Genomic DNA, 27,887 nt, shown 5'->3' with positions numbered 1-27,887 from the left:
ATTCCAAAGGACTTTCAGTAACTCATTAAATATTATGTCATATGTTTTCTAGAAATGAAAAAGTACAAAAACAGGATACAAGAGTGGTGATGAAAGGGTCCTTTTAGAGACATGCTCCTCGCTGCTGCATTAGGACGTGCAGTGTCGATTACATTAGTCAATTCTCCTTAGTACACTGAGTTTAGTACATTGAGTTTCTCCTATTACAGGAGGAAGGGTAAGCGCTTGGTATTCATGCCAGAACCCAAACCTTCATTATTACTAGCTGTGGCAAGCAGGTGAGTTACTTAGATTCTCTGATGTTATAATCCCTATCTAATAGAGTTGCTGACAGGATTAAAAGAGAAAACATTCAGGCAGATTTGAAAACATAATATGACGTTCTGTTGTAAAGAACATTTTTCTAAAAAGTATCTAATCAACTCATTCTGTCAATAGGGGTTACAAATGAAAACCTAATTGTCTATGGCCATGTGGTTTTACAATTTTTTCTAATAAAAATGTTTGCTTCATAAATAAGACAAATAGATATTACTCCTTAAAAAAATATGCTGTATTAAGGATATGAAGCCATATTGAGGCAATGGCAAAACAGATCTTTATTTTAATATTAAAAAACCATCTTAGTTTAATTAATAATCACATGGCATATTTCCAGTTCTAAATGTTCAGCTTAACAGTAGAATACTGGGTAAATTAAAACAACTATCTATCTCTAGCTAACCAACAATTACTCTACATTTCTTAGGCTGTTTGACTTCAATTAGCCTGTGAAATGAGGCTGTTTAGGCAGTCTGAATCATGTTACAAAAGTTTTGTTCCGTATCCTGGTAGGTTCCCATTCAGGTGCTTGGATATTAGTGATGACAGTAGTTTCTATTTTATAAAAATGATCTAAGGTGCTCTTATTTAAGGACATTTTATTTAACAACCAATAGAATTTTTGGCCATATCACCTTTGTGACACTTAACAACATAATTTAATGTTAATAAGTAATATTACATTAGGAAAACAGATTTGATCAGTTAGCTTCAGATCAATATTACTGTAATTTCACAGAATATATTTGATTTCAGAACGAATAATTTGTTAACCTGTAGAACACTTAAGTTTATCCAAACATAATCTTAGAAGTTAAGATAAATTCTCATTTGCCTCAGGACCCAGACTTCATTGTGAACCCCATCTTACAACTGGCCTTTCTTATCTGTTGGTAACTGCTGTGGATGACTTACAAAATTACAAATATCACTCTGCCTCACTTAGTCTGTACCAAGTTCCAGCCTCAGACTTTTTCCACAGTGGTCCATGGTTTCCCTGATCCCAAGGCGAAACTATAATCACCCTATCACTACAACCAGTTTTATTTTCTAAACTATCGTGGTCATGTGCAAATATTATATTTGAAATAAATTCATCAGATATGAACTAAATTGTTTTAAAAATAGTTTAATGAATGATCCTCTAATAGATTTTAAGGTAAGAGTTATAGACATATAGAAAAACAAGGCTGGGAAGGCCCTTCATAGAATAATCTAATCCAAGTGCTTTTCTTTGGTGAAAGAAATTGGAACAGGTGATTAGCTATTCTTTCCTTAAGGTCTTACAAAATGTTCCATAACTCTCTTAGCAATCCAGTTTAGTATTTAGTCACACTGATGATCAATATACTCTTCAGGTCCATTTCTTCATCACCTAGGACTAAATATTTTTAATATTCTGCCTATACTGTGTTCCAGAATCAGGTTCCTCACCAGGGCTGGCTCATAATAAAGCTTGCACAGGTCCATGGAGAAATGTGAAAAACAGGCAAAGTAGTGAAATTTCCATACAGATACATTTATACAGTTGAAGGAGGTGTCCTTTATTATACAATTAAGAGCTTTCTATTTTGAAAATATTCCTTATTTTATGATATGATAGTGCAAACAGTCATTTTTTTCAATGCCCATATTTAGGCAAATGTGAATCAGAAGCTGACAACCATCTATTGGTTCTCATAATTTTTTAAACTCAAATTTTAGGTTATTCTCTGGTTTGTAACACAAGCTCTTCACTGTTTACAAAATTATTTTATGAACTGTAAAAATTCTCTCTTCATGTTTTTTTCCCTGTATTGCCAAGTTTTTCTCCTGTATTCCCCCATTCAATGTTGGCTGCCACAATCAGACAGGAAATGCAAGGACACTTCTTTCTTGCATCTGCAGTGGAAATCTTAGTGGCAAACAGTAACTATTCCAGGTCTGTCAAATAGATGCATCTCATAATTTAAAAAACTTTCCTGGTGTATGAGATCCCAAAGCTTGCAAAAATCTGGAGAGAGAAATCAGTTTCTGGAAAGATTATACTTAGGCTCAGAACAAAGACCACAGAAAGCTAAATGTCTTTAAAACCACAAGAAAACATCATCCTTAAGTGTGTTTATTTTAAATTAAGAATATAAAAGTAAGAATTAAGCTTTCATTAAAAGTATCATAGATTATCTTGTTGCTCACTTTATAGAAAAATATTTTATAATGAATGGCTGAAGACACTATTATTATACAATCAGCATCTGTATCTGTTAAAATAACCCTGAATGACCTATTCATTCTTTCTATAATCTTTGCATAAACTAGAGAAAATATGTAACACATCAAGTTGCATTTCTGTCTATAGAATGAATTTTCAGATAATGTTTACAAATTAATTTCAAAGTTTAATTTTTAGGACATTTTTGAAATTATATAAAAATTCACTTTTTCAACAGGAATTCCAAAAAAATCTTAAACCTCAGAATTATTTCCAAATTTAGAGTATAAGTTTTGAAAAAAAATTTTTTCTAACTTAGAAAAGATTCCATCTAGTAACTAAAGCTTAATAACCATGATTGGGGCTGGAACAGGAAGTTGAGGAAAAGTAACATCAGAGAGAAAAATATAAAGATAAAATATTCTTCACTTACCCGGCAACATTAGGCATATCATCTTAGAATTGGATATTATTCAAAATTTATCTGCAACATTTCTAACTTTGGGTTACTAAAGATTAAGTGGTGACTTCACAAACTATTAATTTTTGTGCAAAAAATATAATAATTCACTACCTAATTGTATTATGTACATTACTCATCTAAAATAAATCTAATGTCAAAAAAAATTTGGAAGCATCAATTTAGTAAACATATTAGCAAGTAGTGAGTATATTTCAATACAGTGATTAGAATTGTGAGAAATGACATGTCATAACAAATATGAAATTCAGATTCCAAAAGTAACATCACTATTAAGGTCCTAACTTTATTTTATTATCTGTAATTTAAAACCTTACCATAATAAAAATAAATAAAAATTTATTTTAATAAATTACTATAACAGAACATACAACTACAAAGAAATTCCCAAGTTATACACTGTAAATATCACAAAAAAAGAATTATCAATGTCATGTAGAAAATAGCTTGAACAAAAAGCTTCTCCAAAAGAAGGCATTTCAGGAAAAATGTCGATTTTAGATAAATATAGAAAACATATATATAAGAAAAATTGTTTGTCCCTGAAAATGAGCTAAAAATAATGGAATATGTTGCCATTAAAAATGTTAAGGTCAGGCCAGATGTGGTGGCTCACGCCTGTAATCCCAACACTTTGGGAGGCCGAGGCGGGTGAATCACCTGAGGTTAGGAGTTCGAGGCAGTCTTGCCAACATGGCAAAACCCCCTCTCTACTGAAAATACAAAAATTAGCCGGGCATGGTAGTGGGCGCCTGTAATCCCAGCTACTCAGGAGGCTGAGGCGGGAGAATTGCTTGAACTCAGGAAGCAGAGGCTGCAGTGAGCTGAGATCGGGCCGTTGCACTTCAGCCTAGATGACAAGAGTGAAATCCGTCTCAAAAAAAAAAAAAAAGTTAAGGTCATGAAAATATAAATTACATTAGCAGAATCCCTTTTTTTCTACTTAAAAAAATTATTTCATAGACCAGAAATATATATTAAGTATAGAAATAAAGGGTGAGAATCTTTTTGGGTTTTTTTTTTTTTTTTTTTTTTTTGGAGACAAGGTCTAGCTGAGACCACACCTGGCTAATTTTAGTAAAGTTGGGGTTTCACCATGTTGCTCAGGCTGGTCTCAAACTCCTGGGCTGAAGAGATCTGCTTGCCTTGGCCTCCCAAGATGCTAGGATTACAGGTGTCAGCCATTGCACCAGGCCCCAAAAGTGAGAATCTTAATGGAAAGAGATGCAAAGCCACCTGACACGAGGTGTCTAAGAGTCAAACTCATAGAGGCTAAGAACAGAATGGTGGTTGCCAGGAGCTGAGGGGAGGCGGGAAAGACGAGTTACTGTACAGTGGGCATGAAGTTTCAGTTATTCAAGATAAGTTTCAGACATCTGCTGTACAATAGTGGTGCCTACATATAAAAATACTGTATTATACACTTAAAAATCTATTAAGAAGGTAGTTCTTATAGCAAGTATTCTTACCACAATAAAAAAAAAAATGAACACTAAAAAAATTTCATTAGTCTCCACAGAAAGCAGGGAACAGAACAGTGGACTCCATCCATACCTGTGAGAACCACAGTGTGCTCTCCGCCACAAGCTACTTGGATCACCTTCTCAGGAATTTCAGACACCAGCTGGGGTGTTCTGTGATTGCTCAGGAGCTGATTAGGAAGACCTAACTTCCCATTCTCAGGTTCTCCAAACATATATAGCTCACCATCTGCTATTGAAGGAAAAGTACAGTGATTAGTGATGACATACATATGAACAAAAAGCTGATCTTACCTTCAAAAAAATGTTTTGACAAGGATAACTTAATACATTTGACCTTTCTTGAGATATTTTCACTGTATGATAAGGAAATAAAGCTAGATTTTCTTTTCCCCTTGATTATTTTAATCCAGTAATTTTCATGAAAAATTCATGACTACCACTACTAATAAACAACTAGAAATCATTTTAGTGCTTTCACAAAAGTGAAGAATATCTTGTGTCTTCTACTTACTTAAAGCTCCCATAAAAACACGAATTTTGTCTTGCTCCCTACGGTATCCCCAAAACCTAGCAGTGTCTAGAACAAGCACTTAATATTTGTGGAATAAATGAATAAATAATTGCTTTATATGAAACTGGTTTAGAAAACTCACTTATGTGTGTAGTAAATATGTTAAGTAAATCCTAACATAGCAGATTTTACCCATTTAGATGGCATTTCCTCCAAAGACGCTTACCAAAGAGTTCCTGACACTTAATCACTGCCCTGTCCATACTAACACTATTAATTTGCTTCTTTGTTACATTTATCACACTGTATTATGACTGTGAACTTCTTGAAAGCAAGAACTTTCTTATTCATTTCTATGCAATTAACTGAGTTCTATAAAGTAGAATTTAAAAATCTTGTGTAAGTATATGGTCCAATCTCAAGAATGACATAGAACACATCACCATTGGTATCAGCAAAGAGACAACAGAGCAGATCTGCTTGCTTATTCTTTGTAAGTCTCTGAGAGAACCATGATTGATCCTTGCCCAACCCCTGAGAAGGTGGCCCCTGGAGTGTTCTTTATATGAATGATTAATGACTTTGTTATATATACCAGAGCAATGAACTATGCCAGATTAGGTTTCTCAGGGCTGCTTGCACAAACATTAACATTGATGATGCGCACCTGGCTTCATTATTGAGGGTCCTGAGTTTCAGCTGCTGTGGCCAGTTGCTAGCAGGTGGTGCCTATATGACCAGCCTGCTAAATCCCCTGGAAGCACCAGAATGGGTTTCCCTGGGCAGAGACATTCCACACATGTCCCTGTAGTTCACTGCTAAAAAGAAAACATGCCCTGTGTGGTTTCCTAAGAGAAAGTACTAGGAAGTCCAAGCACGACTTCTCTGGACTCCACTGTAGATGCTTATCTTTTCCCCACTTTTTCTTTTTGCTTTGTATCCTTTGCTGTAATAAATCTTATTCATAAGTATAATCTGCTATTGAAGACTGTGAGTCCTTCTAGAAAATCACGGAACTTCGGGAAGGTGTGGGACAGCCAATGCACAAGATATGCACCACTTGAAACTTGCTCAAATACTGTAAACACAGCTATATTGATTTTCTGAATTGATCTGCACAGAAAATGAAGTTTTATGGACCACAGTTTTCTATGAAGTATTTAGCGAACACTGACACAAAAGTGGTGCCCAGTAAGTTAGCACCCTTCCATTCTCCCATGCTTGTTGCCTCCCATAGAAACTGGTTCCTGACTTTTTAATGATTGCCATTCTAACTGGTGTGAGATGGTATCTCATGGTGGTTTTGATTTGCATTTCTCTGATGGCCAGTGATGATGAGCATTTTTTCATGTGTCTGTTGGCTGTATGAATGTCTTCTTTTGAGAAATGTCTGTTCATGTCCTTTGCCCACTTTTTGATGGGGTTGTTTGTTTTTTTCTTGTAAATTTGTTTGAGTTCTTTGTAGGTTCTGGATATTAGCCCTTTGTCAGATGAGTAGATTGCAAAAATTTTCTCCCATTCTGTAGGTTGCCTGTTCACTCTGATGGTAGTGTCTTTTGCTGTGCAGAAGCTCTTTAGAATGACGAGTTGATGGGTGCAGCACAGCAACATGGCACAAGTATACATATGTAACAAACCTGCACGTTATGCACATGTACCCTACAACTTAAAGTATAATAATAATAAATAAATAAATAAATAAATAAATAAATAAAAGAAACTGGTTCCTAAGTCCTGATGAGTCTCTCTCCATTTCTGTCTATAGATTCCTGATTCCCTTTACACCTTAACATGAATTTTCACCTGGATCAAGTTTCTCAAATGTCTTTCCTACCTCTAGTCTAACATATCCACACAATATCAGATATATCTTCCAAAAACAAGGCTCTAATTATGACACTTCCAAATAAAAAAAAAAATACATGTATCAAGTATAAACTGCAGACTGTTACAAGAGACCTTCCATATTAGGTCCCCGGACTACTAACCAGTCATATTTCTATCTACTCCCAAGCTGGTGACTCTCTTTTGAGTCACATCCTCCCTTGAGAATTTGATGACAGCTCTATAAAAAAAAGTACACATCCCAGCAGGGTGTGATGGCTCACACCTGTAATCCCAGCACTTTGGGAGGCCGAGGCTGGCAGATGGCTTGAGTCTAAGAGTTTGAGACCAGCCTGGGCAACATGGTGAAACCCATGTCTCTACAAAGAATACAAAAATTAGCCGGGTGTGGTGTCATCCATCTTTGTCCCAGCTACTCAGGGGAATGAGGTGGGAGGATCACTCGAGCCCAGAAGGTCTAGGCTACAGTGAGCCGTGATTATGCCACTGCACTCCAGCCTGGGCAACAGACTGAGACCTGGCTCAAAAAAAAAAAAAAAAAATGCACCTACCAATTTTAGCATATCATTTTAGGGGTTCACATTAGGATCCATGATCCCTAACCTCTAAACAAACTCAACTATGCAATAATCTCCAAATACATGATTTACTTTTCTGTCTCTTTATCTCTGCACATGTTTTTGTCTCTGCCTGGATTGTTCTTCCCTCATCTCTGTCTCTCTCAGAGTTGCTTCCATCTTTCATGGTTAATCTCAAATACCACCCTTTCTCTGAAATATGTCCTGATGTCCTTAACAAGAAATAATATTTTTTCTTTCTTGATCTCATGTAAGACTCTGCTATCAAATGTCTTATGTTACCAATCATGGTCTGCTGTATATTGCAGTTATTGGTCTAGCACAGTAGTGAAAAGTATGTGCTACCGAGTCAGACTGCCTTGTTTGCATCTGGATTCTGCCACTTACTCAATCATACTGAGCAAGTTGTTCAATCGCTAGGCCTGTAACATGGGGATAAAAGTGCCTATGTGATAGGGTTGTTTCATAGGAATAACTGAATTAATGCATTCAAAGACACTTAGAACACAATCAGTGCCTGGTCATTAGTAGCTGCTACCACATCCTCCTCTTCCTCTTGTACATGGAGAGAAACTGCATGTCAGTAGAAGTTGTTCTGGCTTTTAGAGCTGGAAGACTGGAGTTCAAATTCTGATTCTGCAACTCAATTGCAGCATCACCTTGAATAAAACTGTGTTTGAATCCTGCCTGCATATACGGAATCAGAGATACCACCACCTCTCTCTCAGAGTGGTTGGGAGATTAAATGAAATCTATTTGTACTTGAAAATGCTTTGTACATGGAAAACTATACATCCTATGGTTTGACTGTAAACTCCAGAAGGGCAGGTACTACATTTTAATCAACTTGGTATTGTAAGAAATAGCATTTAAAATGACTTTTACATAGTAAGTTGCTGAGGTTTCTCACAGTGTCAACTTTTTAAAGTAAAATGTTTTACCTATAAAGCAGGGGTGTCCAATCTTTTGGCTTCCCTGGACCACACTGGAAGAATTGTCTTTGGCCACACATTAAATACACTAACACTAACGATAGCTGATGAGCTAAAAAAAGAAAAGGTCTGTGCATAAATCCCATGTTTTAAGAAGGGTTACGATTTGTGTTGGGCCACATTCAAAGCCATCCTGGGCTGCGGGTTGGACGAGCTTGCTATAAAGGGTAAGAAGATATTTTCCTGTAGCTTATCAGTAGGACCTTCCTTAAAGGGGAAGGTGAGTGCTTTTAATCCATATAAAATGTTTTATTTAATTTCAAGGTCTTTTCCTTATTTATATATAAAAAATAAAATAACATTTATCATGAAGAACAAATAGGTCATTTCATATCAATTATATCTACTTCACTTAGGTCTATTAATTTTTATAAAATCTGGATTCTTCAAACTACCTACCTGGCTCTGATAGCTACCTTCCCCAGGATTCTGATCTTAAGCACACTGCCAAGTCTCTATTCTCCAGTCTCTGAAGATTGCTCCACAAATTCCTGCCCCCAGTTCCCATGACCCCAACTCATTTGCTTATATCCCCTATTGTACTACACCTAAATCAGTGAATCATTGGTTGAAATGCTCAGACCCAACCATTAACATATCAGATGAAAAGACACAGAAATCAGGGATAATACCTGAAAACTCCATAGATTTTACCTATAACATCTAAAAATTGAATATTTTATATAATTTATAATATGAACTTGAATTGAGAACACGAATTTAAAATACGAACATGAGCATTTAAATATACTAGTAGGTGAAAAATCTGTAGGAAGTCTTAAACATAACTATCTTAGTAATATGTTCTGCATTTTTATTAGGAAATAAACTATTCTGTTTGGAGGTTCCTCAAAAAACTAAAAACAGAGCTACCATATGATCCAGCAATCCCACTGCTGGGTATATACCCAAAGAACAGAAACTGGTATATCAAAGAGATATCTGCACTCCCATGTTTGTTGCAGCACTGTTCACAATAGCCAAGATTTGGAAGCAACCTAAGTGTTCATCAACAGATGACTGAATAAAGAAAACGTGGAGCTGGACGCGGTGGCTCAGACCTGTAATCCCAGCACTTTGGGAGGCCAAGGTGGGCGGATCATCTGAGGTCAGGAGTTCAAGACCAGACTGACCAACATGGTGAAACCCTGTTGCTACTAAAAATACAAAAAAATTAGCTGGGCATGATGGTTGGCGCCTGTAATACGAGCTACTCAGGAGGCTGAGGCAGGAGAATCACTTGAACCCGGGAGGCGGAGGATACAGTGAGCTGAGATTGTGCTACTGTACTCCAACCTGGGCAAAAGAGCAAGACTCTGTCTCAAAAAAAAGAAAAAATGTGGTACTTATCCCCATAGAGTACTATTCAGCCATGAAAAAGAATGAGATCCAGTCATTTGTAATGACATGGATGGAACTGGAAGTCATTATGTTAAATGAAATAAAACAGGCACAGAAAGACATATACTGCATGTTCTCACTTATTTGTGGGATGTAAAAATCAAAACAAACTCATGGAAATAAAGAGTAGAAGGATTGTTACCAAAGGCTAGAAAGGGGAGTGGGGTGTGTGTAGGAGGGTAGGTTAATGGGTCCAAAAATTAGAAATAATAATATCTAGTATTTGACAGCACAACAGGATGATTACAATCAAAATAATTGTACATCTTAAAATAACTAAGAGAGTATCATTGGATTGTTTGTAACATAAAGGGTAAATGCTTGAGGGGATGGATACCCCATTCTCCACGACGTGATTATTACCCATCACATGCCTGTATAAAAAATCTCAGGTATTCCATATATATATACATAAAATGTACCCACTACATATATATATATATAATGTACCCACTATATATATATATATATATATATTATGTACCCACAAATACTAAAAATTAAAAATAAAGAATCTGCTTTTTCTGATCTACAAATTCAACAGAGAAAAAAAAATGCTTTTCTATGTAACACTTTCATCTATCATGAAATACATATTAAGTAAAACCCCTTATACATGAGTTATTTCCAAAATTTGTAAAAAGTTGCTTTAAGTGATTAAAGTCATAAAATAATGGCTAGTGTGAAAATTACTGACAGTTCATATCAGCTGATGTAAATGAATCTCAGCAAAATGCTCGGTATAAAAGTTCATTTTATGTACAAACCTGTGAATATGCTAAAAAACATTCCATCATCTACCTTAAATGGGTGAATTGTAGGGTATGTGAATTATATCTCAATAAAGCTGGGTTTTAATTTTTTAAAAAAGCATAAAAACACACCAAAAAAAAAAAAAAAAAAAAAAAAAGCTCAATATAATGCCTGTTGGTTAAGATGAACTATTCCACTTGTTCACCTAATGGCTAATGCAGAGTTCATTCACACAATTCATTCTGGCACTTTTCTTAAAGTCCAAATACAAAACAATGCTTTTGCTTGGTATTTTTATCATTTGGCTGCCTTTTTTTTCCCATTTGTGTTTTTGTTTCCTGTTTTTTGTTTCATGAACAAAGCAAGTACAGACTATACCAACCCCAGGAGCCAAAAGTTGCCAATAAGTTGGTAGGTAGTGTTGCCCCAAGGAATGCAATCAATTCATCATTCATTCACTTTCTCCTTCATTCAATAATATTTATTGATTATCAGTTTGTTCAAGACACCAGGGATGCAGTGGTGAAAAATACTGACAAAGTCAGGTTTACTCTCTCTTGGTATCATGCTGCTGCCAATTCATTGGTAACTTTGGGGGGCACTGAGATGGGTGAATTACCACTTTCTAACCCCGAGTCTGTGGTACATGAAATAAAGAGTAAATGCATAAAATAAATCTTTAAAGATTTGTCTAAGAAGGTCCATAAACTATTTCCTCTAGGTATTTTTACTATTAAAAAATCCCATCAATTAGATGCAAAGTCATAATCACACTTCCTCTGTTATTACTAGGGTAGATATAGACTATAACAGCTAGAGCCCAACACTTCAAATATTTTAACTAAGATAGAAAAGGTTGCCAGTAGGTCCAGGAAAGGGAGAAGTTGGGAATGCTGAGAAAGTCCTCCCAAAGGAAACCATATCCCACGCTGAGCTCTCTATATTCACCTAAAAAGTGATCATGTCAGACACAGTTTGAAATTATGAACTCTTATTATATAAATGGGGAAATACTGTGACCTAAAACAGACCAAAACAATTTCATTACATGAACAACCATGGCATTATTTCTATAGAACCAGAGAATATGTTACATCATTTCATTATTAATTTAATAATAACACAGAAGTGGGAGATAACATGATGACTTCAAAATGTGTCTTACTTGTTACAAAAGCTGAATGGTAATATCCACAAGAGATCCAGGAGACAGGTTTTCCAATGGTCACTTGATGAGGGACACAGACATTAGTTACATTTTTTAAACCAATTTGCCCTTCGGAATTGTCACCCCACATAAAAAGTCTTCCATCCTCTACAAAGAAAAATACAAGGGTGAGAAAAGGTTTTAAAAGGTAGTCAGGCTCTGAAGCTATTATACTTCCAAAAGACCATTTATTTTATAGTTCATAAAAATTATGTATCTTAACAATAAAGTACTACTAAGACATTTACACCAGTTAGCTACTTAAGAGTTCAATTTATATTGTGAAATACTTCTATAATGATAAAGAACACAGAACAGCCTGATTGTAAATCACTTTAGTCCTGGCCATATTTTTATCTCAATAGCAAAGACAGAATGCCCTTTCCTACAATCACCCTTTCCCATTCTAATGTCTCTAAACAGAAATGTTCTCCTCCTTCCAAGCAGTCTACCTGCAACTGAACTGAAAGACAGCACAGGTCACATTAGACACCTGCAGGTCAAAAAAGCCTGGAAGACCTTGCTCTTGAGAGCGCTGTGGAAATGATGTTTTGGAAAAAAGAAGAGAAGAAATGTATTCCACTACATATTTTTTTCCTTACAATTTAAACCTGAAAACACAGAAGCTAGCCTTAGAGGATGAAGATATAATATCATGTAAAACATCTCAAAAATAGGTAACTTATATAATTTCTGATAAGGGTTTTGAGGTCAGAAAAAATCTAGGAAAAATATTTTAGAAAGGAATTCTCAAGATTTATTTATATATTTTAAATAATTTAAATTTTGAAGTGGTTTAGTAATGCAAAACAAATAAATGAAAATAACAACTGAAAGGATGTCAAAATGCTAACTTAAGGGCTGACAAAATCCAAAGGATAGAGCTTCAGATACAACTCTGACTTTCCTGATAGAGTAACACCGGATGCTACATAGTCTCCTGCTTGAAACAAAGCAGCTAACCAGCAACTTCAGTGAGATCAAGCTGATCTTGGCTCCAAATTTTAAAGAAATGTCTCATATGGGCTTTTGGTAGGGAGGGCAGAGAGGTACAATGACTGTTACAAATCACATTTTAACACCATATGCTGCAATAGATTTCCGTGGATGTTTCTGATAGCAACTTCAGCTAAAACTGTAAGTAGAACTTTAAGAGCACACAATGAAAATAATATTTAAGAATATCTAAAGGAGTAGATGGAGAGCATAGCTTAGAGCTTATTTGCCAATTACTTTTTAAATGTATATTTAAATAAGCACAAATAAGCATAAAATAAGCATAAATAAGCATAAAATTGCAGTATGTCAAGATTTAAAGTTATATTTTAAATGTTTTCTGAAAACACATAGATAGTCAATGAAAGAAAACTAAACAGCAATGCTCCCTTCAGTTTACTGAGTTGGCATATATTGATCTACAGGAAAGGAATGTGTCCCAGACTGAAAAAGAAGCCTCACCAGTTAGGGCAGCTGAAGTATTAGATCCAGCAGAGAGCTGTTTAATCTTATGCTCGGATGTAAAAAAGCTAATTACACGAAAAGTGTTTCTTTCTTCAGTGTCACCCAGCCCCAACTGTCCTTCATCATTTCCACCAGTTGCATATACATTGCCTCCTTCTGCACATGGAAAAGAAAACATCAACAGACTATAAAGTCCCCCTTTTTATGAGACAGGTCAGTGCATAGCAGCGATTTCCTCTTTTAACAGTGAAGAAAGTTGAAAGCTATCATTATCCTATTATTTGGGAGACAACTTCATTTCATCGTCAAAATACAGCAAAACAAGCAAGGTCACATATTTTTGTGAGATGTTAGAAATCAATCTAGAATGTAACTAGCAACTGAAATGAACAGAATGAATGGAACGTATTTCTTGCTAATATAGTACTTTATTAATTCAGAGTAAAAACAAGGAAAGTAACTTCCAAACTAGTTTAAAATGCAAATCTATTTTAAAAGAGATGTGTCCATTAATTTTAACTTCTGTACCCATTAAAGCTAAGATATAGTATAAATAAGTAAAACGAGGCAAATCCAAGAAGAATCTAATTAGAAACATGATAATTCTATGTTGTATTCATTTTAACTTCCTAGCTAAATAAGAAGTCACTATAGCACTCTGTTTAGGAGGAAAGACTCCAGAGCCAGACTGCTTGGGTGCAAATTCTGGCTTACCACTTACCAAAGCTGTGGGACCTTGGGCAAGCCATAACCTCTGTGTGCCTCATTTTCGTCATCTATAAAATGGGAATAATAATAGTACCTACTTCATAAGAGTTGTTATGAAGACTGAATTAGCTGAGATTTGTAAAATTCTTAGAACAGCATTTGGCTCATTTAAAGTACGTAAAAATGTTTGTTAATTACTCTGTTAATTAAATAAAAAGTACATCATGCCTAGATTATACACATTTCCAGTAAGCTGTAAATTAATGAAGATTTTTAACACATAATTAGTTAGCTACGTCATAAACATATACACGAAGTTAAAGCCTTGCTAAATTATAGGGTGAAATGAGGGCAGAATCAGCCTGAGTTAGTAAAAATTTTAAAGTTATTGTTATTTTTATTTTTTGTTTTTAAGAAAAGAGGAAACCTAATTGGGGAAACAAGATTAGCTTTCAAATGGAAAATACATACAAGGTCACAAGAAATTGGAGTGCACAATTTAACACACATGGAGCAAACCAGAGTTGGTGAGATTGAAATAATTCAAACAAATAAATGAACACAAAGTTGAACAGTTACAAAATGTTCCATGGACGAACTAACACTTAATGGGATCTCAAAAGATAATCCGAAAAGCCTAAGAGAAAGAGAAAAGACACTTCAGAAAGGGAAAGGTATGGAGAGGTGGAGAGCAGCTGACACAGTGAAAACATCCTGAAGACAGAATAAGTGGTTGGGGGCACGGGGCAGGGGCAGAGGGAAGGTGGTAGGAAGAACTGCTCAGTGGTCAGGTCCTGGAGGTCTAGTTGTTACCGCAGCATTTGCTGAAGATACTACTCTTTCTCTATTGAATTTCGCATCTCTGCCAAAAATCAAGTGGGCATATATATACGGGTCTACTTGCAGACTCTATTCTGTTCCATTAATCTTTGTCTATCTTTTTGCCAATACCACACCGTCTTGATTACGGCAGCTTTACAGTGAGTCTTGAAATCAGGTAGTGCCAGTCCTCTAATTTTGTTATTTTTCAAAATTGTTTTGGCTCTTCTATGTCAATTGTTTTCCATATAAATTTTAGAAGCACTTTGTTAATTTCTACAAACACACATACACACACAAAAGCTGGTATGGGTTTTGATGGGAATTGTGCTCGCTCACATCAACAGCCTTCCGGGTGCCTTCCACTCAACCTTAGTAAGGAAGAGTTCTAGAAGAGCAAGAACAGGAATAACCAGCCCCTAAGGTGGACACACAGGTTAGGAGATGCTGTCCCATGATATAATCCAAGAAAAGAAGCTTTTTCTTCAGCCATTTGACATTTATGTGTATATTTGCAAAGGCAAATGTGTACTAGCCATTGACATTTTCAAAAACCCTAATTTTACTGTTGCCAAAGCATAATCTCTATTAATTTTACAAAACCACGTTACTGGAATGAGACCTCAGTTCTCAAAGTCAGGCAGGAAATCATACAGGTTGAGCACTATACCTGTTGACACCAGGGTGTGGTTCCTTCCACAGGCAGCTAATTTCACCTTTTCAGGTTTTAGAGCTAAAAATATTTAAAAATGGGACAATTATTTTACAGCAATGAAAATGAACAGTAGTCCAGGACAAATGGTAACAAAGTGATAGAACCGAGATTTAATAGCAGGCTTGTCTGATTCCAAAGTCAATGTTCTTAAATAGCAAACCAGAGGTTTTCAGAACTGGTTGTGTACCATCATAACCAGTGGAGCTTAAATACAATATAGATATCTTAGCCCCATCCCTAGGGAATCTGAGTCAGTGGGTCTAAAGTAGGGGCTAGACATCTATATATGTATATTTTTAAACTCCACAGGTAGGCCAGGTGCGGGGGCTCACACCTATTATCCCAGCACTTTGGGAAGCTGAGACGGGCGGATGGCTTGAGCTCAGGAGTTCCAGACCAGCCTGAGCAACACTGTGAAACCCCATCTCTACAAAAAAAACACAAAAATTAGCTGGGTGTGGTGGTGCATGCCTGTAGTTTCAGCTATTCGGAGAGGGGGTGCTGAGGTGGGAGGATGGCTGGAGCCCAGGAGGTTGAGGCTGCAGTAATCAGAGATCACGCCACTGCCCTCCAGCTTGGGCAACAGAGCGAGACCCTGTCTCAAAAAAAAAAAAAAAAAAAAAAAAAAAAAAAAAAAAAAAAACAACTTCACAGGTAGTTAATATGTGCTGAGACTCACTGTATTCTATTATGCTTCCTCCTCACCAATCTGATCCCTAACCTAACCTGCCATCACCGTTATCAAGCTCACCTTCTACCACATTCAATGAAAAACTGAAAGACCAATATTGATAGGTATACACCTATGAATCAAAGTTGTTCATTCATTCATCTACATATTCAAAAAACATTTAAAGAACATCTCCTAAGTGCTTGGCATAGGGGCTGCAAAAAGATGACTAAGATAGAATTCCTGGTCTCAAGGATCCCATAGTCTAAACAATTCTGTTAGCTTCTCTATTAGATAAGATATTTGAGAGTAAGGGTTATGGTCACTGTGAATATCCCCAAGTGCTTAGACTGTACTCAATAAATACTTTTTGAACACATGGAATACTTTAAAAGTTCCATAACAATTCCCATAAACAGCATGAATATGACAAGCTACACTGATATTTTGAGCTAAAATTAAAATTTAGTCAGGAAGATAAAAAATACTGCTCTTACTACATCTCAAGGAATCTCCATCATCCTTTCAAGTTTAGCTGATGTTCACAGGTTATACCCAAACAGAGGTTTTGCATATAACATCCAGAAAGCTTTGTAAGGGTATTATATATCTAACATTTTCTGGAACACTCCTGATTTCAAATATTTTGTCCTGTTGTTCTTTTACACTAGTACTAATCAATCCCTAGTCTCGATGTTTTGTTTACTTCACCTAGTGACTATATAAAGCGGATAAGTATGTTTTATAAAACCAGCAACTAAATAGAAGCATAATGTCCACAACTCTATTAAATGAGAAAAGCTCAAAATTCTAACATACGTTTGTTCTCTGTATATAGAATAACAGTAATATGTAAGTAGTTTTACAAACAAGCAAAAAAAAAAAAAAAAAAAAAGGAGGGGGGGATGTTCAAATGCAATACTGTAAAATCATTACTTCCTTTGTGGTGCCTGGACTTAAAATCAATCTGATTTTTAGACCCTAACATACAAAAGCAGTTTTGAATATCATATAAAAGATAAGTTAAATGCTAATAATATTCAAGCAAATGTCAGAAAATAAACAACTAAAGGCTTTATTATTTATGACATTAAAGAACTACACAGTCAACATAAAAACACTTTATACAGTTTGTGAAAAGGTAAAAAGATCTCAAACATTTGACACATGTTGGCTTGCTGATGGCTGACTTTGATCCTAATCCTAACTGACCCCAGTTGTTACTACCAAACACGTAAAGTTTATTATTTCCTGGTGGGATGGAAAAAGAAATAATCAACTGAAGCATTTTTCACACAATGTAAAATGAGTCATCACAAAGCAATAAAAAGCTATACTTTTTAAATGTCACTGCTTTTCTGTGTTGAAACAAGTTACCTTGTTCATCTATGTATAACCAGATTCTATTAGGTGGGAAAGAGTTTCTAAAATTATACAGTAACCGTTTTTTAATTATATTGAAATAGATTCCTTTCAAGAAAGTTGTGTGTATAGAAAATCATACTTAAATATACTAAAGAAACTTAAAATTTAAAAGACACTCCTGATGACTTATTTTGTGAAGAATTCTCTGGCAAAGTAAAAAACAACACTTATGATATATTTTCAACATGTTTAAAACACAGCAGCGTATCTATAACATTATATTTAGAATTTTCTAAGTATTACTGTCCTCATTCAGGATTGTAATACTAACTGGTAACAATAGCAGTATGTTCATCTCCACATGAAAGATGTACAGGGACATCATTTTTAAACCAGAATTTACTGGGATTATTTTCAGCAAATTTACTTTTCCCAAATGTAAACACAGCACCCGAATCTGCAAATATAAGATGGTCTCTATTTTATAACTTTTACTATGTTGCCTGTTATTTAAATACCTTTTCAGTAATTTATCCATACAAACCTCTTGTTTCATGACAGCTTTGCCCCCACTCTGGCAATGTTTAAGCCTTCCTTCTTCCACCTTAATTCAGTCTTTCTTATTCCTCAGACTCCATTATAGTTTTACCTCTGAAATCTACTAGATTGAACATGTATTACTCATATACTGGCACAAAGTAAGAAATACACTATCACAAGGAAGGCAGTCATCTATTACTAATAGTTCTGCTGTCACCAAGTAGATGTCTATTCCCTGGAATGAAATGGTACAATTTGTGCTAGTCTTGCTCTGGTTAACAGCTCATGGTCTGGCCTCTGACTGAGAGCTTTTCTCGAAACACAAAAAAAGGACAGTACTTAGCTTCCTCATTAACTTCATCAGGATATCTATGGGGAGAGTCTCTATCAGTCAATTTGGATTTTCTCTGGTCCAGTTTTTCCAAGGAACCTCCAGCGTTCTTATGCAAGGGAAACGACGTTAGCCCAAATGGTGAAATCTTTTTATTTTTGTTGAGACAGGGTCTCACTCTGTCACCCAGGTTGAAGCGCAGTGGCCCAATCACGGCTAACTGCCGCCTCGACCTCCTGGGCCCAAGCAATCCTCCCACCTCAGCCTCCAGAGTAGCTAGGACTATAGGCGTGTGCAACCATGTCCAGCTAAATTTTGTAATTTTTGCACAGACGGGGTTTTAGCATGTTGCCCAGGCTGGTCTCAAACTCCTGGGCTTAGGCTCAGGTCTCAAACTCCTGGGTTCCTGCCTCGGCCTCCCAAAGTGCTGGGATTACAGGCGTGAACCACGACAACTGGACAAAATGGTGAACTCTTACTTTCTCTGTTGGTAATCCCAATGAATACCCATAAAACCAGAGACAGCACAGAGAGAAACAAATTACTCCACCACTATCTCTTTCATTTGAACCAAGGGAAAGCAGCTAGGAAAAAAAAAAAAAAAAAAACAGGCTTTAAAGGCAACTAGGTATTCAAAGGTTGTTGTAAGGATTAAATGAGATGACATGAATAAAGAACTTAGCTCAGGGCCCAGCATCCTCAAAGTGGTAGCTCATAGCTGCCTCTGTAAACTCTTCCTCCACCATAAGAGTTGGAAATGATCACTGGCTTCTCTGAACTATGTGATTTGTAGAATTTATATGGCAAATAATTGTGCTACCTAGCAATCTCTCTAATTAAACTGTTACACAAATCAGCAAAATTACAAATCTCAGCAAGATTTGTGTAACAGTTTGATTAGAGAGCTTGGTAGGTAGCATAATATGTAAGATGAGGTCCTCACAAAGCAATAAAAAGCTATACTTTAAAAATGTTGGCCAGGTGTAGTGGCTCACGCCTGTAATCCCAGCACTTTGGGAGGCCTAGGCGGGTGGATCACTCGAGGTCAGCAGTTTGAGACCAGCCTGGCCAACGTGGTGAAACCCCGTCTTGACTAAAAATGCAAAAATTAGCTGGGTATGGTGGTGGGCACCTGTAATCCCAGCTGTAATCCCAGCTACTTCGGGGGCTGAGGCAGGACAATTGCACGAACCCCAGGGGTGGAGGTTGCAGTGAGCCAAGATAGCGTCATTGCAGTCCAGCCTGGGCGATAGAGTGAGACTCCGTCTCCAAAAAAAAAAAAAAAAAAAAAAGTCACTGCTTTTCTGTGTTGAAACACAGAGTTCACCATTTGTTACCCCAAATGTTGTTTTTTTCCAACTATTTTCTAAGGTTACAGAGGGTATAAACTGTCTGCACTACCCATACTGCCTAGCACAAAGTAGCCATTGTGTGTTCTACTTTTCACACAGAAAGGGTCCCCCTTACACACATGTATATTCGTAACTGTTCAATGTTTTGTTTAGGAATTCATCATAATGGTGAGTAGGTAGTCAAATATAACTTTCGACATTGTTAATATAAAAGACAGGTTACCCAAGTCGTCAGCAAAGGAGCACTTCAGCTTTTCCTGATTTCTGAGAATTCAGAATGTTTAGGGATCCAGTATAAAATGAAAAGATCCTCTCAACACAGCTACTCAGGAAGTTTCTAATTCTCATCTTACTCATGCACTACAGTCAGTCATAGAGATGTCTTTTTCTCTTTCCAGAAACAGTACATGGGAAAGGATGGTTTATCTTTCCCCCCAAAACAACATCACAAAATGCCACGGTCCTAGGAGATTGGGAGAGGAGTACACGGGGATGTTGAGATTTAACATTCTTACATCAAGTCATTACCTGATTTGAGTAGTATTCACAAACTGTTGTGGCACAGGATCATTTTGAAGAGAGACTAATTAGCAGTTCCCAAAAACCATTTAAACACACACATATACCAAATAGTAGGCCAGGTCCAGCTTCTGGGGAAATCCCAAGGGGGGTGATCACACATAAACTAATTTGTACCAGAAAGGAAAACATGGCGAATATAAGTATTAATAATAAATATTAATATGCAAGAGACTAGCCACTGTGGACAACTTTTTGAGAACCATTGTGAGGCATCTCAGTTCGACTAGGATCTAGAACAGACTCTGAGTTTCCCCAGAATGAATTATTTTAACATTTTAACTGTTTTGTCCTGGCTCCCCTGGCTTCCCTGATACCCTCATCCCAAGCCAAGGTTTGGTGGCTCTGCTCTGGCCCTGTAACATCTACTGTCAATTTGTATGGTCATTTTGTTCACCTTCCTGTATGTCTCACTAAATTGTGAACTGCAGGACAGGAATCTAAGTTCCGGCCAGGAGCATGGAAGAAAACATACATATTTCAGTGAGGGTATAATTCTGCTCAAACCCAGTGTTTTTTCAACATGGTCGTGACCTATTAGTGGGTCAGAAAATCAATTCAGTGGATCACGATCAGCATTTTAAAAGAATGCATTATCAAAAAGCTGTGTGCGGAATCTAAGTGGTTAGAACAAGGACTGCATCACGAGACATCTATTTCTGTTACACGGTATGTATGGGGTATTGGGTCACAATGTCAAAAGTATTTCTAACTATAGAGCTCAGAAAAAAAGGCTAAAAAACACTCGCTAAAGGGTCCCTCTTCTTCCTCTTTTCCAATTTATTTCCTGTATCCCCTTTTACCCCACAACCCTGATCACTCACTCTTTACCGCATTCAATACATAACCGGGAGCTCAGGACCTCCAAAGTGCACAAGTCTGGAGTCTGCACTTTGGGGAGTTTACAGATAGGTAAAAAGTGTCCCTGCCTGGCCGGGCGCGGTGGCTCACACCTGTAATCCCAGCACTTTGGAAGGCTGAGGCGGGCTGATCACCTGAGGTCAGGAGTTCGAGACCAGCCTGACCAACATACAGAAACCCCGTCTCTACTAAAAATACAAAATTAGCCAGGCGTGGTGGCGTATGCCTGTAATCCCAGCTACTCGGAGGCTGAGGCAGAAGAATCGCTTGAACCCGGGAGGTGGAGGTTGCGGTGAGCCGAGATAGCGCCATTGCACTCCAGCCTGGCAACAAGAGGGAAACTCCGTCTCAAAAAAAAAAAAAAAAAAAAAAAAAAAAAAAAAAAAAAAAAAAAAAGGTGTCCCGCCTTCAAGAATCTCATCAAAAGCTTATTTTAAAAACATAAGAAAGTCAGGCACCCTCTTTCCCGTTCTCCTCCATCCTGTTCTTCCCGTGCGGTCCTCTGCCCTCAGTCATTAGTGGGAGCGCAACCAGCGATCCCGCCCCAGTCCGGCCGCCAAGCCTCGGGCCTGTCCCCTCACAGGGCCGATCCGGAGGCGGGGCCCGCCCGCCCGCGGACCCTCCCTCCCGGCCTTCCGCCACCGGCGCGGGCGCGACTCACCGGGCAACAGCTCTTCGGGCTCCTTCATGCTAAGGGCGGTACGGGCAGCCTGCGCCTGGGCCAGGAGGCTGTAGAGGACGGTTTGGTCGGGGCTAAGGCAGCTACTCCGCCCCGACGCGGGCCGCAAAAGCCCCCCAGTTCCGCATGGCGAAACTCCGTGGATCAACTACAACCGCGCTCCCGGAAGTCAACAAACAGCCGCTAGGGGCAACGGGGGCGGAGCTTGGGAATGCAAGGCGGGGCAGGCGCCGCTGGGGAAGGGAACGGAGGCCGGGTGGCTAGTAACGGGTAGACTCAGGCACAGCGGAGGGGCGGTAGAGACTACGCGCCCTCTGGCGGCCTGGAGCAGAGAGGCGGCCACGCCGCGCAGTGATGCCCTGGAGTCAACGCCCTCGTGCCGCTGGAGGTCCAGGCGCCGCAGGGACCCTGCCATGAGTGGCAAACGTCACAAATCTCATACCCCGTGACATAAGCAAACATCGACACATAATTATGACACTACTAGTAATAGTGACCAGCTGAAACATTAAAGGAGATAAGCACTCTGCTAAAGGCATCCCCAGCATCTAAACCAAGGTCTGGCCTATATTGAATGCTCATTACGTATTTATTGACCAAATGAGTACTATTACAACCCTGTAAAGTGGTTAATGTCACCCCTGTTTAAGCATGTGGAGATTATACAATAAGAGATCTGGAGTCTAGCGCAGCTAGTCCAGCCTGTAGTCAACAGAAAGTAAAAGCTGAGGTGTATGTGGTCCACTACTCACAGAACATGCACAAAGGGGTTCACCAGCAGCACAACATCATTGCTGTAGAATTTGCTTAGCGATGTTATATGATGCAGGGCTTCCCGTGCATCAACATTTGGCTATCATGAAATAAAGAAGCAAAAAGCCATCTTCCAGGATGAGCAGATTTATGTACACTTGGTAGTTGTGGACATGAGCTCTAGAATCAGACACAACTGGATTCAGAGATCCCTGAATTACTCGTGTGTGTTACCAACTCTTTCTCAGAAAGTTTGCATTAACATGAAGAGGGGACATTAAACTATTAGTTACACAAATAATCCTTTACTTACAAAGCAATCTGGAGGTTACGAAGGAGGTGTTTAACAAGAAGCATTGACCTGGTGTAGAAGGTTAAGAAAGGCTTATCTGAAGAAAGAACATTAAATCTAAGAACTGGGGAAAGAGAAGCCAGGAGGGGGAGAGAGCTCTTGGCAGAGAGTAAATTGTGTATAGAGGTTTGTAAGGAGCTTCACTCTTTAAAGGAACACCAAGAGGCGAGGCTGGTTCCTAGCAAGGTGGCAAGGTCTTGGGCCTATTAAAGATCTGAGATTTTATATTAAAGGCACTGTGAAGCCACTGAGAAGTTTTAGGCAGTAGAACAACAGAACAGGATCAGTTATGTGTGTCCCTGAAATCATTCTGCCTGGTCTGGATGCTATGTAGAGAATAAACTAGAGCAGTGAGAAGGGTTCAGAGGCTATTGCAGAATTTCAGATATGTGGTCAGGATGACTGGGAGTACAGTTCATTGGTGCCAGAGAGGAGTAGAAAGATTTGAAAATATTTTAGGTTGTAGAGTCAACAGGAAATGGTTTCTGACTATTGACTCCTAGACAGTGCTGGACTACCAAACAGTTCTAGAACAACAGCAAAGATGGGACCCTAAATTATTTTGAAAAGGATTTGATATTCATTTTTAGAGCATCATAATTGTTACTATGGGAAAATTGGAATTTTTAAAGATTTACTTTATGATACGCAGTCTTTTTTTTTTATTTCAAAATACAGTAAGGCACATTTTGGTGCTAAGCATCCCAGAAGATATTGATGCAGCCCTACTCCAAGGTTTCCAACATAAGCAAATAGCAGGAGGGGGGCACCATTTACTGAGATGGGGAACACTGAAGAAAGAGCTGGTGACATTGGAGTTAGGTAAATGGGGCAAGAAGAGCATAATGAGTTCATCCTTGAGCACACTAAAACATTAAATGGGAGGTGCTGAGCAGGTAATTGGTGAGCAGAAGCCCCAGAAGAAAGCACATATTCGAGGAATGACTGGGTCTATATAGTGAAAGCAGGCTTGAGATACTTGCAACACTGGAAAGTGACTGTAGAATTGAGGCAGTAGAATAGCGTTGGGAGTCAGGAAACCTAAGGCCAATTCATGCTGACTTCCTAAAACTAAATCAAAAGGAAAACCCCAACTTTCCACACCTAAGTAACAAAAGAACCAGAGGCTACTCCCTTTTCAACCACGACCCCCTTTTTCTGCGTGGTAGACGGAAAGTTGAAAGTATCTCTGATTAGTTGCTTTTTGCAACCAATCAGACATTTGCATAGGAGTATAACGCTGTAACTTCACTTTAGCCTCTGATTGGTTGCTTTCCACAACCAATCAGATGCTTGAATAGGGTGTAACCTTTGTAACTACACTTCAGCCTCTGATTGGTTGCAAGGCCACTACTTCATTTACATAGTAACCAATGGGAAATGTACCAATGGTTACTTGGGAATGGCACCAAGTAACCAATGGGAAACCTCTAGAGGGTAATAAAACCCCAGAAAACTCTGTAAAGGGACTCTTGAGCCCCTGCACTAGCGCTTGCCCCCACCATGGGGTTTTGCCACATTGCCCAGGCTGGTCTTAAACTTCTGAGCTCAAGCAATCTGCCCACCTCAGCCTTCCAAACTGCTGGGATTACAGGCGTGAGCCACTGTGCCTGGCCATCTATACTATTGATATATATGATCCAGAGCTATATAATATATATTGCAACCCCAGGCCATGAATTGGCACTGGTTCATGGCCTGTTAGGAACAGGGCTGCAGAGCAAGTGAAACTTCATCTGTATATACAGCCACTCCCCACCACCCAAGCTCCACCCCCTTGTCAGATCAGTGGTGGCATTAGTTTCTCATAGCAGTGTGAACCCTATTGTGAACTGCACATGGGAGGGATCTAGGTTGTGTGCTCCTTATGAGAATCTAACGCCTGATGATCTGTCATTGTTTCTTATCACCCCTAGATGGGAACCCTCTAGTTGCAGGAAAACAAGCTCAGGGCTCCCACTGATTCTACACTATGTTGTATATTTGTATATAACATAATGTATGCCAACATACATTTGTATATTTCATTATATATTACAATGTAATAATAATAGAAATAAAGTGCACAATGAATGTAATGTGCTTTAATCATCCCAAAACCATCCCCACCCCTCCCCTCACCCCCCATCCCCGGTCAGTGGAAAACTTGTCTTCCACAAAACTGGTCTCTGGTGTCAAAAAGGTTGTGGACCACTGATATATATATATATATGATATATATATAGCTATGCTGTAGCCCTAGATTTTATATATATATATATATATACACATATATTATATATATAAAATATAACATAATGCTATCGTCTATCTCAGAAGGTGGTTGTGAAATATTAGGTAATGCATGCAAAACTTGTAGCTTGGTGCCTGGAATGATGGAGCACTCAACAGTGTTAGCTATTAATAAGGCAAAGGCAGCTCACTGTATTCGTCAGCATAACCCATGCTATGCTGCAGCTCAAACAACACCCAAATCTCAGTGGCTTGACACAAAGAAGTTTCTTTCTCACTAATGCTACATTTCCAATGTGAGTCAATTGGAGGATCTGCTCTAGCTGCTCAAGCAGGGGCTCAGGCTACATATGGAAGTTCAACTACCTTGTAGCAACACCATATACAACTCATGACCTCTTTGGTTGCTGTAGCAGGGCAAGAGAGAGAGGAAGTTAGAAATGAAATGTTTAAGGCTGTGCACGGTGGCTCATGCCTGTAGTCCCAGAACTTTGGGAGGCTGAGGTGGGTGGATCGCCTGAGGTCAGGAGTTCAAGACCAGCCTGGCCAACATGGTGAAACCCTGTCTCTACTAAAAGTACAAAAAATTAGCTGGGCGTGGTGGCGGGTGCCTGTAATCCCAGCTACTCGGGAGGCTGAGGCAGGAGAATCACTTGAACTCGGGAGGCGGAGGTTGCAGTGAGCCGAGATGGCGCCACTGCACTCCAGCCTGGGCAACAAGAAGAAAACTGTCTCAAAAAAAAAAAAAAAAAAAAAAAAAAAAAAAAAAGAGAAATAAACTGAAATAAACTGAGAAATAAACTGAAAAATGTTTCAGGCCACAAGTAACATGTTTCTCCTTCTCACAACCCATTGGCTGGATTTAGTGTCACGTGCCTCTGTGCACTGCAGAGAGGCTGGGAAACGTGGACATTCAGTAAGTAGTAAACACCTCTGCCACAATCCCCGCAGTCAGATGGTTTCAGCCTGTGGAGCCACCTCCCTCGTGTTGGAGAAGGCAGGTATAATTTTACATATCTTAACGGTCATGCACGCTTTTGATGTCCCCTTCATACACGGCCAAAAATTCCTCTGCTCCTTAGGAAATCATGTTGATACACAGAAGCCATGACACGTCTGACAACATGCCCAAGTGTTGGCAGTTTCCTCTATTAATTCAAGTTGTTATTCATTTCTGGAGCATTGTATGTCAACTAGGAATAGAGGCTTATATGAACAAGGAAGACGTTTGATGGATTATGCTTCCTAGCTGTATTTGTTTCTTTCTCAACAGCATTCAACAAAACGTCCAAAGCTTGCAATTTTGAGTTGCATTACAGTGCAGCTGCCGTCGCTGTTTATTTCTCTATGTGGAATCAGATAAACAGGTGTGTCTCTACAAACTCCACTGGGAAATCCCATAAACATATATATTTACAAAACAGATTCTAATTACCTCTTTGATTTCTAAACTTTTTTAGTGCAGTTCTAGGATGTATGATTTGAGGACTCACAGGTCCAAAGCCAGGGAGTTTTATTCATGAACAAGAAAAAGATGGCAGGTACAGTCTACTGCACATTTCATTACGCCAGAGAAGAAATTTTGCACTTTCCTTCCTCAGGATAGAGTTTCTCTTTTTTTTTTTTTTGAGATGGAGTCTCGCTCTATTGCCCAGGCTGGAGTGCAGTGGCCGGATCTCTCAGCTCGCTGCAAGCTCCGCCTCCTGGGATCACGCCATTCTCCTGCCTCAGCCTCCCGAGTAGCTGGGACTACAGGCACCCGCCACCTCGCCCGGCTAATTTTTTTTTGTATTTTTAGTAGAGACGGGTTTTCACCGTGTTAGCCAGGATGGTCTCGATCTCCTGACCTCGTGATCCTCCCGTCTCGGCCTCCCAAAGTGCTGGGATTACAGGCTTGAGCCACCACGCCCGGCCAGGATAGAGTTTCAAAAGAAGAATTTTGAGGTATCTGTGACAGTAGTTGTATGAAGAGATAATGTCCTGAATGACTACTTTGAAGGACCATGTACTATAATGATAATGGCTTAGATTAATATCTCTTATTACATGCCAGATGTTGCTCTAAGCACTCTATGTATGAACTCTTTAAATTCCCATATTACGGAAGAGAAAACTGGCATGCAGAGAGAGGTTAAGTTGCCCATGGTCTCTCAGCGAAAGCATGGCGGGGGCTGAGAGTTGAACGCAGGAAGCCTGGTTCCAGAATCTATGTTCCTAATAACTACACTCTATTGCGTCTTGAAAGAGCACAGAACAGTAGTCTTCAGACCTTTTTAGCTTACACATCTTCATTTATAATCAACCAAAAGCCAGAAGACATGAGAGCTCATTAATGTAGCCCATGCAAATCAGCTTTCCTGGGTAGATATCTAGCACTAGAGGCGATGAGCTGGTGCCAAACTCAAGTTAGAAGATTCAGGAATGAGGCTGAGAAAAAAAGGCAGAGATCAAGGAAGATTACTCAGCAGAAGCAATACATGTGTATTTATATATTTGTATGCATTTGCTACTGTAATACTATATTGTGTATATTGTAAAGCATACACAATAAACAAAAGATTATAAAAGGTGTGATAAATAAACATAATTAAAAGTTATATTATTTATTTTGATCCACCAAGATGGATTGTCTTGAGCATTTTCTAGGGCAGGGGTCCCCAATCCTCCGGGGCTGCAGACCTCTACCGGTCTGGTCCATGGCATGCT

General features: G+C 38.5%; 1 protein-coding gene across 17 annotated transcripts in view; it reads right to left on the bottom strand.

The window, feature by feature from the left end:
• LOC102142087 (X-linked retinitis pigmentosa GTPase regulator) overlaps positions 1–22,015 on the bottom strand; it is a 39,315-nt gene extending 17,300 nt beyond the window's left edge. Inside the window, exons 1-7 of one of the 17 annotated variants that reach the window (XM_074000729.1) lie at positions 21,827–22,015; positions 15,423–15,485; positions 13,947–14,001; positions 13,223–13,381; positions 11,723–11,872; positions 4,548–4,706; positions 906–2,334 (exon numbers count right to left, since the gene is read on the bottom strand). In XM_074000729.1, the coding sequence (XP_073856830.1) occupies positions 2,270–2,334; positions 4,548–4,706; positions 11,723–11,872; positions 13,223–13,381; positions 13,947–14,001 (588 nt within the window). In that variant the 5' untranslated portion in view covers positions 15,423–15,485; positions 21,827–22,015 and the 3' untranslated portion in view covers positions 906–2,269. Of the gene's footprint in view, positions 1–905; positions 3,844–4,547; positions 4,707–11,722; positions 11,873–13,222; positions 13,382–13,946; positions 14,002–15,422; positions 15,486–21,623; positions 21,730–21,826 lie in introns of those variants that run through there. The other 16 variants (XM_074000722.1, XM_074000724.1, XM_074000725.1 and 13 more) reach the window with 16 other exon arrangements.
• Positions 22,016–27,887: the final 5,872 nt, after the last annotated feature.

Source organism: Macaca fascicularis, chromosome 9 (assembly GCF_037993035.2).
Source record: "Macaca fascicularis isolate 582-1 chromosome 9, T2T-MFA8v1.1".
In the NCBI taxonomy this organism is placed as follows: Eukaryota; Metazoa; Chordata; class Mammalia; order Primates; family Cercopithecidae; genus Macaca; species Macaca fascicularis.
The sequence above is the reverse complement of the archived record's forward strand: the minus strand, read 5'-3'. Positions and strand labels throughout refer to the sequence as shown.